This window comes from Chiloscyllium plagiosum, unplaced genomic scaffold, assembly GCF_037043375.1.
Source record: "Chiloscyllium plagiosum isolate Xiang-an unplaced genomic scaffold, Cpla_swu_hap1 HiC_scaffold_24, whole genome shotgun sequence".
NCBI lineage: Eukaryota > Metazoa > Chordata > Chondrichthyes > Orectolobiformes > Hemiscylliidae > Chiloscyllium > Chiloscyllium plagiosum.
Window position 1 is genome coordinate 56303653 of NW_028270162.1, and position 13396 is coordinate 56317048.

General features: G+C 48.8%; 1 protein-coding gene across 1 annotated transcript in view; it reads left to right on the top strand.

The window, feature by feature from the left end:
* Positions 1–13396, top strand: part of depdc5 (DEP domain containing 5, GATOR1 subcomplex subunit) — a 257419-nt gene that overhangs the window by 180139 nt on the left and 63884 nt on the right. Inside the window, exons 22-24 of the mRNA XM_088000284.1 lie at positions 2358–2478; positions 9017–9184; positions 10870–11089. Of these exons, the coding sequence (XP_087856410.1) occupies positions 2358–2478; positions 9017–9184; positions 10870–11089 (509 nt within the window). The remainder of the gene's footprint in view (positions 1–2357; positions 2479–9016; positions 9185–10869; positions 11090–13396) is intronic.

Here is a 13396-nt window from a genome sequence, read left to right on the forward strand (position 1 = left end):
AGACTTCCAGTATGTTAGCCTTGATCGATGGAGGGATTGAGTTTCTGAACCATGAGGTCATGTTGCAGCTGTACAAAACTCAGGAGCAGCCGCACTTGGAGTATTGTGTACAGGTCTGGTCACCACATTATAAGAAGGAAGTGGAAGCTTTGGAAAGTGTGCAGAACACATTTACCAGGATGTTACCTGATAGGGAGGAAAGGTCTAATGAGGAAAGGCTGAGGGACTTGAGGCTGTTTTCATTAGAGAGAAGAAGGTTGAGAGGTGACTTAATTGAGTCGTACAAGATGATCCGAGCGTTAGATAGGGTGGACAGGGAGAGCCTTTTTCCTCAAATGGTGATGGCGAGCACGAGGGGACATAGCTTTAAATTGAGGGGTGATAGATATAGGACAGATGTCAGAGATGGTTCCTTTACTCCGAGAGTAGTTGGGGCGTGGAACACACTGCCTGCGACAGTAGTAAACTCGCCACCTTAAGGCCATTAAATGGTCACTGGATAAACCTATGGACGAAAATATGTAGGTTAGATGGGCTTCAGATTGGTTTCACAGGTCAGCGCAACATCGAGGGTTGAAGGGCCTGTACTGCGCTGGAATGTTCTATGGCAGGCAGAAATGATCCTGAATGATAAGATGGCGAAAGGTGTCAGTGTGAGAGAGAGCTCACTTTCCAGTCGGAATCTCAGTGAGTAGTTGGACAGATCGTGGGGTGGTTGGGCGGAGGGGTTATAAGACCAACTCCTCATCCTAGTCCATCATTTGGACAGCGTGGTGGCTCAGTGGTGTGCACTGCTGCCTCACAGCACCAGAGACCTGGGTTCGATTCCACCCTCAGGCGACTGTCTGTGTGGAGTTTGTACATTCTCCTGTGTCTGCGTGAGTTTCCTCCGGGTGCTCCAGTTTCTTTCTACTGTCCTAAGATGTGCAGGTTAGGTCAACTGGCCATGCTAAATTGTCCTGTAGAGTCCAGGGATGTGCAGGCTAGGTGGGTTAGTCGTGGGAAATGCAGGATTACAGGAATGGGGGTGATGGATCTGGGTGGAATGCTGTTTTGGAGGATCAGTGTGGACACGATGGGCTGAATGGCCTGCTTCCACACTGTAGGGATTCTATGATCATTGGAGAGTAAAAGGTCAGTGTTTAACCTATTGATCTCCTTGTCCCTGCGATAGAGGGGGCAAGTGTAATGTTGAGCTATGAGTCGAAAGTCAGTGTGTACCCGAAGAATAAGTCCAAGCCTCCGCTTTCTCATAGCCGCCATCAGCCTCTGGGCTCTAACGGGTCTCTGTGCTAGTTCCCCCAGGGCCTCTGGGCTCTAACGGGTCTCTGTGCTAGTTCCCCCAGGGCCTCTGGGCTCTAACGGGTCTCTGTGCTAGTTCCCCCAGGGCCTCTGGGCTCTAACGGGTCTCTGTGCTAGTTCCCCCCGGGCCTCTGGGCTCTAACGGGTCTCTGTGCTAGTTCCCCCAGGGCCTCTGGGCTCTAACGGGTCTCTGTGCTAGTTTCCCCAGGGCCTCTGGGCTCTAACGGCTCTCTGTGCTAGATCCCCCGGGCCTCTGGGCTCTAACGGGTCACTGTGCTAGATCCCCCCCGGGCCTCTGGGCTCTAACGGCTCTCTGTGCTAGATCCCCCAGGGCCTCTGGGCTCTAACGGGTCACTGTGCTAGATCCCCCCCGGGCCTCTGGGCTCTAACGGCTCTCTGTGCTAGATCCCCCCGGCCTCTGGGCTCTAACGGGTCTCTGTGCTAGATTCCCCCCGGGCCTCTGGGCTCTAACGGGTCTCTGTGCTAGATCCCCCCGGGCCTCTGGGCTCTAACGGGTCTCTGTGCTAGATTCCCCCCGGGCCTCTGGGCTCTAACGGCTCTCTGTGCTAGATCCCCCCGGGCCTCTGGGCTCTAACGGGTCTCTGTGCTAGATTCCCCCCGGGCCTCTGGGCTCTAACGGGTCTCTGTGCTAGATCCCTCTGGGCTCTAACAGGTCTCTGTGCTAGATCCCCCCGGGTCTCTGGGCTCTAATGGGTCTCTGTGCTAGATCCCCTGGGCCCCACAGAAAGATCTAGGGCTTTCTCCATGAATAAGACACACTGCACTTAATTGAAGACATCCTTCCAGATGAACTTCAGTTATGAAATAAAATCTGAGCAATGCAGATGCTGGAAATCTGAAATACCGACGACCCCAACAAAACCTGTCTTTTGTGGAGAGAAAAACAGTGTTTTGAGTTCAGTGTGACAGATGTTAGCTCTATTTCTCTCTCCACAGATGCTGCCAGAGCTGCTGAGTTCCTCCTGCACTTGCTGGGTTTGGTTTAGTTGTGGAATGTCTGTTCAGTGACCTGTGTGTCATCCTCATGCCTGCAGGTCTGGTATCCAGGAACAAGCTGGAGGAGGAGGAGACTGCCTTTTGGCTGAGCATGGGCCGCACTTTTCATAAGGTCTGCCTAAAGGACAAGATCATAACTGTGACCCGCTACCTGCCCAAGTAAGTGGGGAGCAGCTGGTCCAGCGCTGCTGTTTACATGGCTGGGGTAATTCAACCCAGGCTGGGGTGGGCATTTTTCCATTTTTTTTTTTTTGCGTCTTCTGCAAAGTAAGAGGAGAGCACGAGCCCAGAATGGCAAACGGGAGCGGAGCTGGAGATGTGAACGCGGGCCACTCGGGGTTACAGTGTGTCTGTGCCACTCGTCAGCCCCAGGCACATTGATCCCAGTTGGTAGAGCAAGTTTAAATCCCCCCAGCATGGCCAAAGCACATCTGAATAGAGTGCTCCCCCAGCTCACAGAAGTAAGACTGCACAATACGTGTCTGTCTGGGGAGAAAGGAACAAGACAAATTGCATTTATGTAGCATCCTTTCAAAGCAGTTTGCAGTCACTGAAGTGTACACTACCTTTCATGACATGGCCACCTGCACTTTCCCTTCCCTTGTGGTTAGCTTACACTCCTGATGGAATTGATGACGAGATACTAGCATGCATAGGGAACTGCCTAATTGACAGAAAACAGATAAATGGTCGTTCTCAGGTTGGCAATCTGTAACTAGTGGAATGCTAAGGTACAATGGGCCAAATGGCCACTTTCTACTCCATTACGCTCCTGTGATTCACTGCTGGTGGCTTGGCTATTTGCAATGTTTATCCACGGCCTGGATGAAGGGACTGAGTGCTTTGAAGCCAGTTTCCAAAGATAGGTGGAAAAGGATGCAGAGGCAGGTTAGGTGAGTGAACCGGTTGTGTATCATGTGGGAAAATATGAGGCTGTGTGCTTACACGGGAAGATTAATAAAGTAGAATACAATGTGAATGGTGTGAGACTGCAGAGCCCTGTGGTACAGGGGGGATCAGAGTCCCTTTTACAAAGAATTACATAGAGTCAACATGTAGGGATAGCAAGTAGAAAAACAATTGGGATGTTGGCCTTTGCTACAAAAGAGGGTGGATTGTTAACATTGGGAGGTCTCGCTGCAGCTGTGCAGGCCATGGGTAGGACTGTTGTACACTGTTGTGGTCTCCTTCCTTACGTGAGGGATACACTTACATTGGAAGCAGTTCCGTGTCGGTTCACTCGGCCGATTCCTTGGATAAAGAGGTTACCCTGTGAGGAGGGGTTGAACAAATTGCGCCAAGCCTTGTTGAAGTGTCGGGGAATGAGAGGTGACCTTATTGAGCTGCCTTGACCGGCCGGATGCTGAAAGGATGATCCCTGTGGCAGGATCTAGAACGCGGGGGCACAGTTTAAAATAAGAGCTGAAGCAGGTGGCTGGAACCACAAGCTGCCTGCTGTGTTGGAAGTGTCCTTTTTTTAGTGCTGCTTTCATTCTGGGAAGGTATGCTGACCAAACTCCCTTAAAACCTATCAAGGCAATAGCCTAAGGAGTAACTTTTATTAAAGGCAAGTGTAAGGTGCTATGTTTCAGTTGTGATTTGTTGGTAAACTACTTGGCTTAAAGCAACACATGCTTTATTCTTATATCACAGTTAAAATACAGACACACAAAAAGAATTGGCAAAACTAACTCTATCGAAATACTTAACAAAATAAGACATTATTTCATGACTAATCTAATGTTCCAATAGAACAGTCTTGGCACAGGCAAATTCAGCATATCAGATTTCCTTCACTTGCTGTCTCCAGTCCAGGAGAAGGAACACTGACAGAATAAATCTAGCAGCAGAGAGAGTGCTCAAGCTTTTTGCAACAGCAGAGCGAGACAGCTGTATCTAGCAGCTTCAACTCCAAAAACCCCCTTCACCAACTGGAACACAGAACAGTACAGCACAGTGCAGACCCTTCGGCCCTCAATGTTGGGCCGGCCTTTTATCCTACTCAGACTAACCTACATACACTTCAATTTTCTATCATCCATGTGCTTAAATGTCCCTAATGTATCTGACTAATACCACCACTGACAATGCATTTCACACACCCACCACCATCTGTGTAAAGAACCGACCTCTGACATCTCCCCTAAACCTTCGTCCAATCACCTTAAAATTATGCCCCCTCGTGATTGACATTTCCACCCTGGGAACAAGTCTCTGGCTATCCACTCTATCTATGCCTCTCATCATCTTGTACACCTCTAACAAGTCATCTCTCATCCTCTTTCGCTGCAATGAGAAAACTCCGAGCTCCCTCAACCTTTCTTCATAAGACATGCCCTCCAGTTCAGACAGCATCCTGGTAAATCTCCTCTGTACTCTCTCTAAAGCTTCCACATCCTCCCTATAATGATGCGACCAGAACTGAACACAATATTCCAAGTGTGGTCTAACCAGGGCTCTGTAGAGCTGCAGCATAACCTCGCGGCTATTACACTTGATCCCCTTGCTAGTGAAAGCCAACACACCATACACCTCCTTAACAACCCTATCAAGTTGGGTGACAACTTTGAGGGATCTTTGGACGTGGACCCCAAGATCCCTCTGTTCCTCCACACTGCCAAGAATTCTGCCTTTAACCCTGTATTCTGCATTCACATTTGACCTTCCGAAGTGAATCACTTCACACTTTTCCAGGTTGAACTCCATCTGCCACTTCTCAGCCCAGCTCTGCATCCTGTCAATGTCCCATTGCAACCTACAACAGCCCTCCACACTATCCACAACTCCACCAACCATCGTGTCATTGGAAAACTTACTAACCCACCTTTCCACTTCCTCATCCAAGTCATTTATATAAATCACAAAGAGCAGAGGTCCCAGAACCGATCCCTGCAGAACACCACTGATCACCGAGCTCCAGGCTGAATGCTTTCTGTCTACTATCACCCTCTGTTTTCTATAGGCCATCCAATTCTGTATCCAAACAGCCAAATTTCCCTCTATGCCATGACTCCTGACTTTCTGAATGAGCCTACCGTGGGGAACCTTATCAAACGCCTTGCTCAAATCCATGTAAACCACATCCACTGCTCTACCTTCATCAATGTGTTTTGTCACTCCCTCAAAGATTTCAATAAGGTGTGTAAGACATGACCTGCCCCTCTCAGAGTCATGCTGACTACCTCTAATCAGACTATGCTTTTCCAAATAATCATAAATCCTGACTCTCTGAGTCCTCTCCAATACTTTGCCCTCCACTGACGTAAGGCTGATTGGTCTGTAGTTCCCAGGATTATCCCTACTCTCTTTCTTGAACAAGGGAATAACATTTGCCATCCTCCAATCATCTGGCACTACTCCTGTGGACAGTGAGGACACAAATATCATGCCAAAGGTGCAGCAATCTCCTCCTTCGCTTCCTGTAGTAACCTTGGGTATGTCCCGTCTGGCCCAGGGGATTTATCTATCCTTATGTTTTTCAAAATTTCCAGCACGTCCTCCTCCTTAACATCAACCTGTCACTGTGTTTCACACTGTCCTCACAAAGGACACGGTCCCTCTCACTAGTGAATACTGAAGCAAAGTATTCATTAAGGACCTTCTCTACCTCCTCCGACTCCAGGCACAAGTTTGCCTCACTATCCCTGATCGGCCCTACCCTCACTCTGGCCATCCTCTTGTCCCGTACATAAGTGAGAGGTTTCCCTTAATCCTATCCGCCAAGGGTTTTTCATGCCCCCTTCTAGCTCTCCTAAGTCCATCCTTCAGTTCCATCCTGACTACCCTGTAACCCTCTAAAGCCCTGTCCGATCCTTGCTTCCTCAACCTTAAGTAAGCTTCCTTATTCCTCTTGACTAGATGTTCCACATCCCTCGTCACCTAAGGTTCCTTCACCCTACCATCCTTCCTTGACTCAGTGGGACAGACCTATCCAGCACTCGCAGCAAGTGCTCCCTAAACAACCTCCAGATTTCTGTCGTGCATTTCCCTGAGAATATCTGCTCCCGGTTTATGTTCCACAGTTCCTGTCTAAAAGCATTGTAATTCCCCCTCCCTCAATTAAATACTTTCCCATACCGTCTGCTCCCATCCCTCTCCATGCCTATAGTAAAGGTCAGGGAGTTGTGATCACTATCACCAAGAGATCTGACACCTGGCCTGGTTTGTTGCCAAGCACCAAATCCAATATGGCCTCCCTCTAGTCAGCTTATCTACATATTGAGTCAGGAATCCTTTCTGGACACACCTGACAAAATCTGCTCCTTCCAACTATTTGCACTAAGGAGGTTCCAATCAATATTAGGGAAGTTGAAGTCACCCACGACAACAACCCTGTTACTTCTGCACCTTTCCACAACTGCAGGGTCTGTTTCCATGCTGTACACCTCTATGACTCTATCTGTCCCCCAATCTGCTCCTCTGTGTCTCTGTTGCTATTGGGGGGGCTTGTAGAAAACTCCCAATCAAGTGACTATTCCTTTCCTGTTTTTGACTTCCACCCTTACTGACTCTGCTGACAAACCCTTCCTCAACAACCTCCCTTTCTGCAGCTGTGATACTGTCCCTGATAAGCAATGCCACTCCCCCCACCTCTTTTACCTCCCTCCCTATTCCTTTTGAAACATCTAAACCCTGGAACATCCAGCAGCCATCCCTGCTCCTGTGATATCCAAATCCCTGTAACAGCCACAATATCGTAGCTCCAAGTATCCATGCTCTGAGTTTGTCACCCTTCTTCCTGACCCTTATTTCATTAAAACAGACACACTTCAACCCATCACACTGACTGTGCCTTTGCCCTGTCAACTGTCTATCTGTCCTCACAGACTCTCTGCACCTATATCTGACTGTCACCACCTACTCCATCATCTGATGCTGAGCTCCACTTCACACCCTTATGCCAATCTAGTTTAAACCTCCTTGTTTAAACTGAAAGCAAAATCAGAACCCTGGGTGTGTGTGAGCCTGACTCTACCCACTTCCTTTGCCAAATTAAAATAAAAACAAAAGTTATTCACTGAGTTTCCACTCAGCTCGGCACTGGCTTTTCAACACTCTTCAAGGGAGCCAGGACAGAACAAATCCCATGTAAAGGCCCATTACCTCACAATGCTCAGCTTGGCGTCAGGCTCACTGCCCTCCAATGGCAAACTTCAGGGTGACCGGTGGGACCCATTGAGTGTCAGGCCAGGCTGGCTAACAGCCCAGATCGGCTCTTTTGAGTTCTCTTGCCAGTTCTCCCGTTCTCTCTTGGACAGTCTAGCCCTCCCACCTCATCTCTGCCCCAACCAATCCCTATGCCACCTCAGTGTCTCTCAAAACTCCCCAACAGACTTTCTCATTACCCTCCATGCCAACTCAGGGCCCTTCCACATTCAGCCAGCATCATGTGGGGCCTTGCTTTGTAGTGTAGGAAGGGTATTCAGGCAGTAGGGGATGGGATATGGGGATATACAGATGAGGGGTACAGAGGGTGGCGTCAGGTGGTTGGCAGGGTTTAGATTAGATTCCCTACAGTGTGGACACAAGCCCTTCGGCCCAATAAGTCCACACTGACCCTCTGAAGAGCAACCCACCCATACCCATCTCCCTCTAACTAATGCACCTAACACTATGGGCAGTTTAGCATGGCCAATTCACATGACCTGCATATCTTTGGATTGTGGGAGGAAACCGGAGCACCCGGAGGAAACCCACACAGACACGGGGAGAACGTGCAAACTTCACACAGACACCCGAGGCTGGAATCGAACCCAGGTCCCTGGCACTGTTAGGCAGCAGTGCTAATCACTGAGCCACCATACTGCCCTTAGTTAGCTGGGTTCAGAGTCTGATTGCCTGGGGAGGGCTGTCAGGGAGACCTCTTTGTGAGTGATAGAGTTGGGAGGGCCAGTTGAGCAGTTCCCTAGATGTTGGCCTCAGTTTTAACTCTGTCCAACATTTTACAAAATTGTTACGGCACAGAAGGAGGCCATTTGGCAAATCGTGCCTACAGTGATTCTGTTGCCTAGCACCAAACTCCTGCTTTCCCCCCATACCCTTTCTGTCCAAGTAACCATCAAATACCCCTCCTGAATGCCTCAATTGAACACATTTCCAAGCAGTGCGTTCCAGACCCGAACTATTTGTGATGTAAAGGAAGACTTTCTTTCATCACCTTTTGCTTCTTTTGCACGTCACTTTAAATCTATACCCTCTCCATATTTTCTTTTATGAGCAGAAGCAGTTTTTCCCTGTGTGATCTAACCGGCCTGCTCTTGATCTTGAAAGCCTCCATCAGCTGCCCTCTCAACCTCCTTTCCAAAGGGAACAGACCTGCTGTTTACCCTCACTCCCAAAGTTTCTCATTCCTGCTGCCCATTCTTGTAAATCGCTTCTGCACTCTCTCTAATACATTCACATCCTTCCTGTGATATGGCGCCCATGACTGTACACAAGAACAAGGAATTGGTGAAGGGTGGTGGGGAGACAGGAAAGGAGGGATTGCAGATATGGGGAGGGTGAGGGCATCGTACAGTGGCTATGACTGACTGAGGATGGCTGTATTTTCATTCCTGATGAAGGGCTTGTGCCCGAAACGTCGACTCTCCCGCTCCTCGGGTGCTGCCTGACCGGCTGTGCTTTTTCAGCGCCACACTTTTCGACTGATCTGCAGCCCTTATTTTCTCTCAGCGACTGTATTCTCTGTCTGACATAGGTACCCTTATGAATCGGCTCAGATCCAGTACACCTACAGCCTGTGCCCACCACATTCCAACACGGAGTTTGTGTCATGCTGGGTAGAATTCTTACACGAGCGGCTGGAAGAGTACAAGTGGAATTACCTGGATCAGTATATCTGCTCGTCAGGCTCTGAGGATTTCAGGTAGATATCTCCACCTCTCCTTCCTGCCCACTTTCCTGTCTCTGAGCTCCCTCGAGGGTTCTGGTTGCTCTGTCAGACCCACAGAAAGTTGTTCTGCTGTGGAGCATGAACCTCAGACACGGGTAAAGGATGCAGCTCAGTGCCAGAATCCCACCGAGAGGAGAAGGACACCGTAGGTGCCAGCTACAGACGTACCGTGGGAGAATTCTGAGAACCGCATGCTGTGTGTGAGAGAGATCCTGTGTACGTAGGAGTCAGCTAGGCACCGGGCCAAGATTAGAAGTCTCAATAACAAGAAGATGTTTGCTTGTGCCCTTGATCTGTGATACACCACTTTTCTCCAGCCTGATCTATTCCAGTAATCTCTCAGCTGGCGTTCTACCCAGCAACCTCCATTGCCTAGAGTTCATTCACGTTTCTGTGGCCTCCCCCCTCCCTATCTGTGTACTCTCCTGAAACTTGAAAGATTTACAAGGATGTTGCCAGGGTTAGAGGATTTGAGCTATAAGGAGAGGTTGAACAGGTTGGGGCTGTTTTCCCTGGAGCGTCGGAGGCTGAGGGGCGACCTTATAGAGGTTTACAAAATCATGAGGGACATGGATAGGATAAATAGACATCGTCTTTTCCCTGGGGTCGGGGAGTCCAGAACTAGAGGGCATAGGTTTAGGGTGAGAGGGGAAAGATATAAAAGAGACCTAAGGGGCAATGTTTTCACACACAGGGTGGTACGTGTATGGAATGAGCTGCCAGAGGAAGTGGTGGAGGCTGGTACAATTACAGCATTTAAGAGGCATTTGGATGGGTATATGAATAGGAAGGGTTTGGAGGGATATAGGCCAAGTGCTGGCAGGTGGGACTAGATTGGGTTGGGATATCTGGTCGGCATGGACGGGTTGGACATGCTGTACATCGCTATGACTCTAAGTCTCCCAGATCTTTATATCCATCAGTTCTAACCTTTTAACTTCTATTCTCTCTCATTTTTTGTTTCTCCTGTGTAGTCCGCGTGCACTAGTGACCTGGAAGTTGATGCGTTGGCATGCCAACTGGCGATGCGCAGACCCTCTCAGGAGCCAAGCATCTTAAAGCGAACATTTCTCTTAGCCGTTCTGCCCCCCTCCCAACCCAGACCCCGTTTTTAATCGCTCCATCATTAGTGGCCATGCATTATGCCGTCTCATCTTCAAGCTCTTGCATTTCCTCTCTGAACCTCTCCACCTCGCTGCCCTCCATTTCTTTTCTTGTGGGATGTGGCTGTCGCTGGCTTGACCAGCACTTATTGCCTGTCCTTAGTTGCCCTTGGGAAGGCGGTGGTGAGCTGTGTTCTGGAACTGCTCAGTCCATGTGCTGTGGGTTGACCCACAATGCCCTTAGGGTGGGAATTCCATGATTCTGGCCCAGTAACAGTGAAGGAACAGCGATATATTTCCAAGTCAGGATGGTGAGTGGCTTGGACGGGAGTATACATTTAAAATGTTCCTTAAAAAAGAACGCCTTTGACCAAGCTTCTGGTCTCGGATTTCCCTATCACCTTTGCATCAGATTTTATCTGGCAGCACACCTGTGAAGCATTCTGGGTAATCTCCTGTACTAAAAGTGTGGTATAAATGCAAGTTGTTCTTGAAGTAAGTGAGACTGTGAAGTCGGTGAGTAAGTCTCTTTGTTTTTGTCTTGCTGCTCCAAAGCCTGATAGAATCCCTGAAGTTCTGGAGGACGCGGTTCCTTCTGCTCCCGGCCTGTGTAACAGCTACCAAGCGGATCGTCGAGGGAGAGAGCCGCTGTGATGTTTACGGAGAGAAGCTCCACTCAGACCAGGAGGAGTGGCAGCTGCTGGATGGCTTCATTCGCTTCGTCGAGGGTTTGAATCGAATCCGGAGACGGCATCGTTCCGACAGAATCATCCGGGTGAGGCTGCTGTTTGACCTTCCAGTGGGACACCCCTTATTGGCACCAGGGACTGGGACAGTAGAGTGTGTAGTTGACCTGACCAGGGGCGAGCTGTGTTGATGTTTGGCAGCTGCCCGGCATCGCTCTGACGGTGAACCACCTTTCTCAGTTCTTTACTGTCCTATTGGACTTGAGAGGCAGTATTCCCATTCAGTAAGGGAGGGAAGAGATTAACATTGCCCGATGAAAACAGAAATCACTGGAAAAGCTCAGCAGGTCTGGCAGCACCTGTGGAGAGAAATCAGAGTTAACGATTGGAACCAGTGACTCTTCCTCAGAGCAGATGGTGACTAGGAAATTGTCAGTGTATATGCAGAAGATCGGGTGATAAGTTCTGCCCACAAACAAATACCCCGAGCTTCCAGTTACCTGCCACTTGCCCAGCCCCCCGCTGTTACCTGTCCAACGTCCCTGTCTCAGGCTTGCTGCAGTGCTCCAGGGAAGCTCAGCACAAGCTGGAAGAACAGCACCTCATTTTCCGCTTGGGGACCCTGCAGCCGCTGGATTCAGTATCGAGTTCAATCATTTTCGGGTCTGAGCACCTTCTCCCATGTCCTTCCCCCAACCCCCACACACCAGGCCTTGTCATCACATGGGCTGCTACCACACACACCCCATTGTGAGTCACTAACCGTCCCCATTAAAATCTATTCACCCTTCTAGCCAGATTGTCAACCCCTCCTTTGTACATCCTGCCTTTGGGTTCTATCCGCATCGATCATTTACTCCTTATCCCCTCCTCCGACCCTCTCTTCTGCGTATTTTGCCAGCTACTGTCAGTCTATGGAAGGATCACTTGACCCAAAGCATTACCTCTGATTTCTCTCCACAAATGTTGCAAGACCTCATGAGTTTTTTCAGCAATTTCAGTTTGTTTCTGATTTCCAGCATCCACAGTTGTTTTTGATTTTTAACTTTGCTTAACTTGCTTTGGCTGAACTGCGCCAACTAACATAATGTACAGTATACAGGTTAACACCAGAGGAAGGGCTTCAGTGAAAATGCCGATTTCTGAAGTAAATGGATACACCCTCCCTCTTACAGTTAGTGAGGAAATAAATCGTAACCATCCATAGGACTCGATTTTGCTGGAATAAAATTGAGTGATCTCGCGACAAAATTAACTGTCAACTTGTGGTGAGGAAGAGATGAAGCATTAATCTCTTCCCCAAGTACAGTTAATTGTAGTCCTTGTGTCATGAGCATGTGCAAACCGTATCTTGCCCTGCTTGACCTCCAACCTGAGTTTCACAATGTTACTGCTTTCGCACATGGATAGTAGAACATAGAACAGTACAGGCCCTTCGACCCTGGATGTTTTACCATTTATCCTACTCTAACATCAAACTAACCAATGTAACCTTCATTTTATTATTATCCAAGAGTCACTTAAATGTCCCTAACGTATCTGACTGTACTACCACTGCTGACGGTGCATTCCACACACCCACCACTCTCTGTGTAAAGAACCTACCTCTGACATCTCCCTTAAACCTTCCTCCAATCATTTTAAAATTATGCCCCCTTGTGATAGACATTTCTGCCCTGGGAACAAGTCTCTGGCTACCCACTCTATTTACGCCTCTCATCATCTTGTACACCTCTATCAAGTCACCTCTCATCCTCCTTCACTCCAATGAGAAAAGCCCTAGCTCCCTCAACCTTTCTTCATAAGACATGCCCTCCAGTCCAGGCAGCAGCCTGGTAAATCTCCATTGCACCCTCTCTAAAGCTTCCATATCCTTCCTATAATGAGTCCATTAGGCTTGACACAGATAGTTAAGTCTGGTAATTAACAGTGTAAGGATACTGAAAGCTGGGATCACTCTTGGAAGGAGTAACAGGAATGCAGAATACTGGGCTAATGGTAAGATTCTTGGTCGTGCAGATGAACAGAGAGGTCTCTGTGTCCAGATCCCTGAAAGATACCAGCCAGGTTGATAGGGTTGTTAAGAAGGCATACGTGTTAGCTTTTATTGGTAAAGGGATTGCGTTTCGGAGCCATGAGGTCATGCTGCAGCTCTACAAAACTGGTGCGGCTGCACTTGGAGTATTGCATACAGTTCTGGTCGCTGCATTATAGGAATGATGTGGAAGCGTTGGAAAGGGTTCAGAGGATATTTACCAGGAAGTTGCCTGGTATGGAGGGAAGGTCTTATGAGGAAAGGCTGAGGGACTTGAGGCTGTTTCCATTAGAGAGCAGAAGGTTGAGAGGCGAATTAATTGAGACATACAAGATGATCAGAGGGTTAGATAGGGTGGACA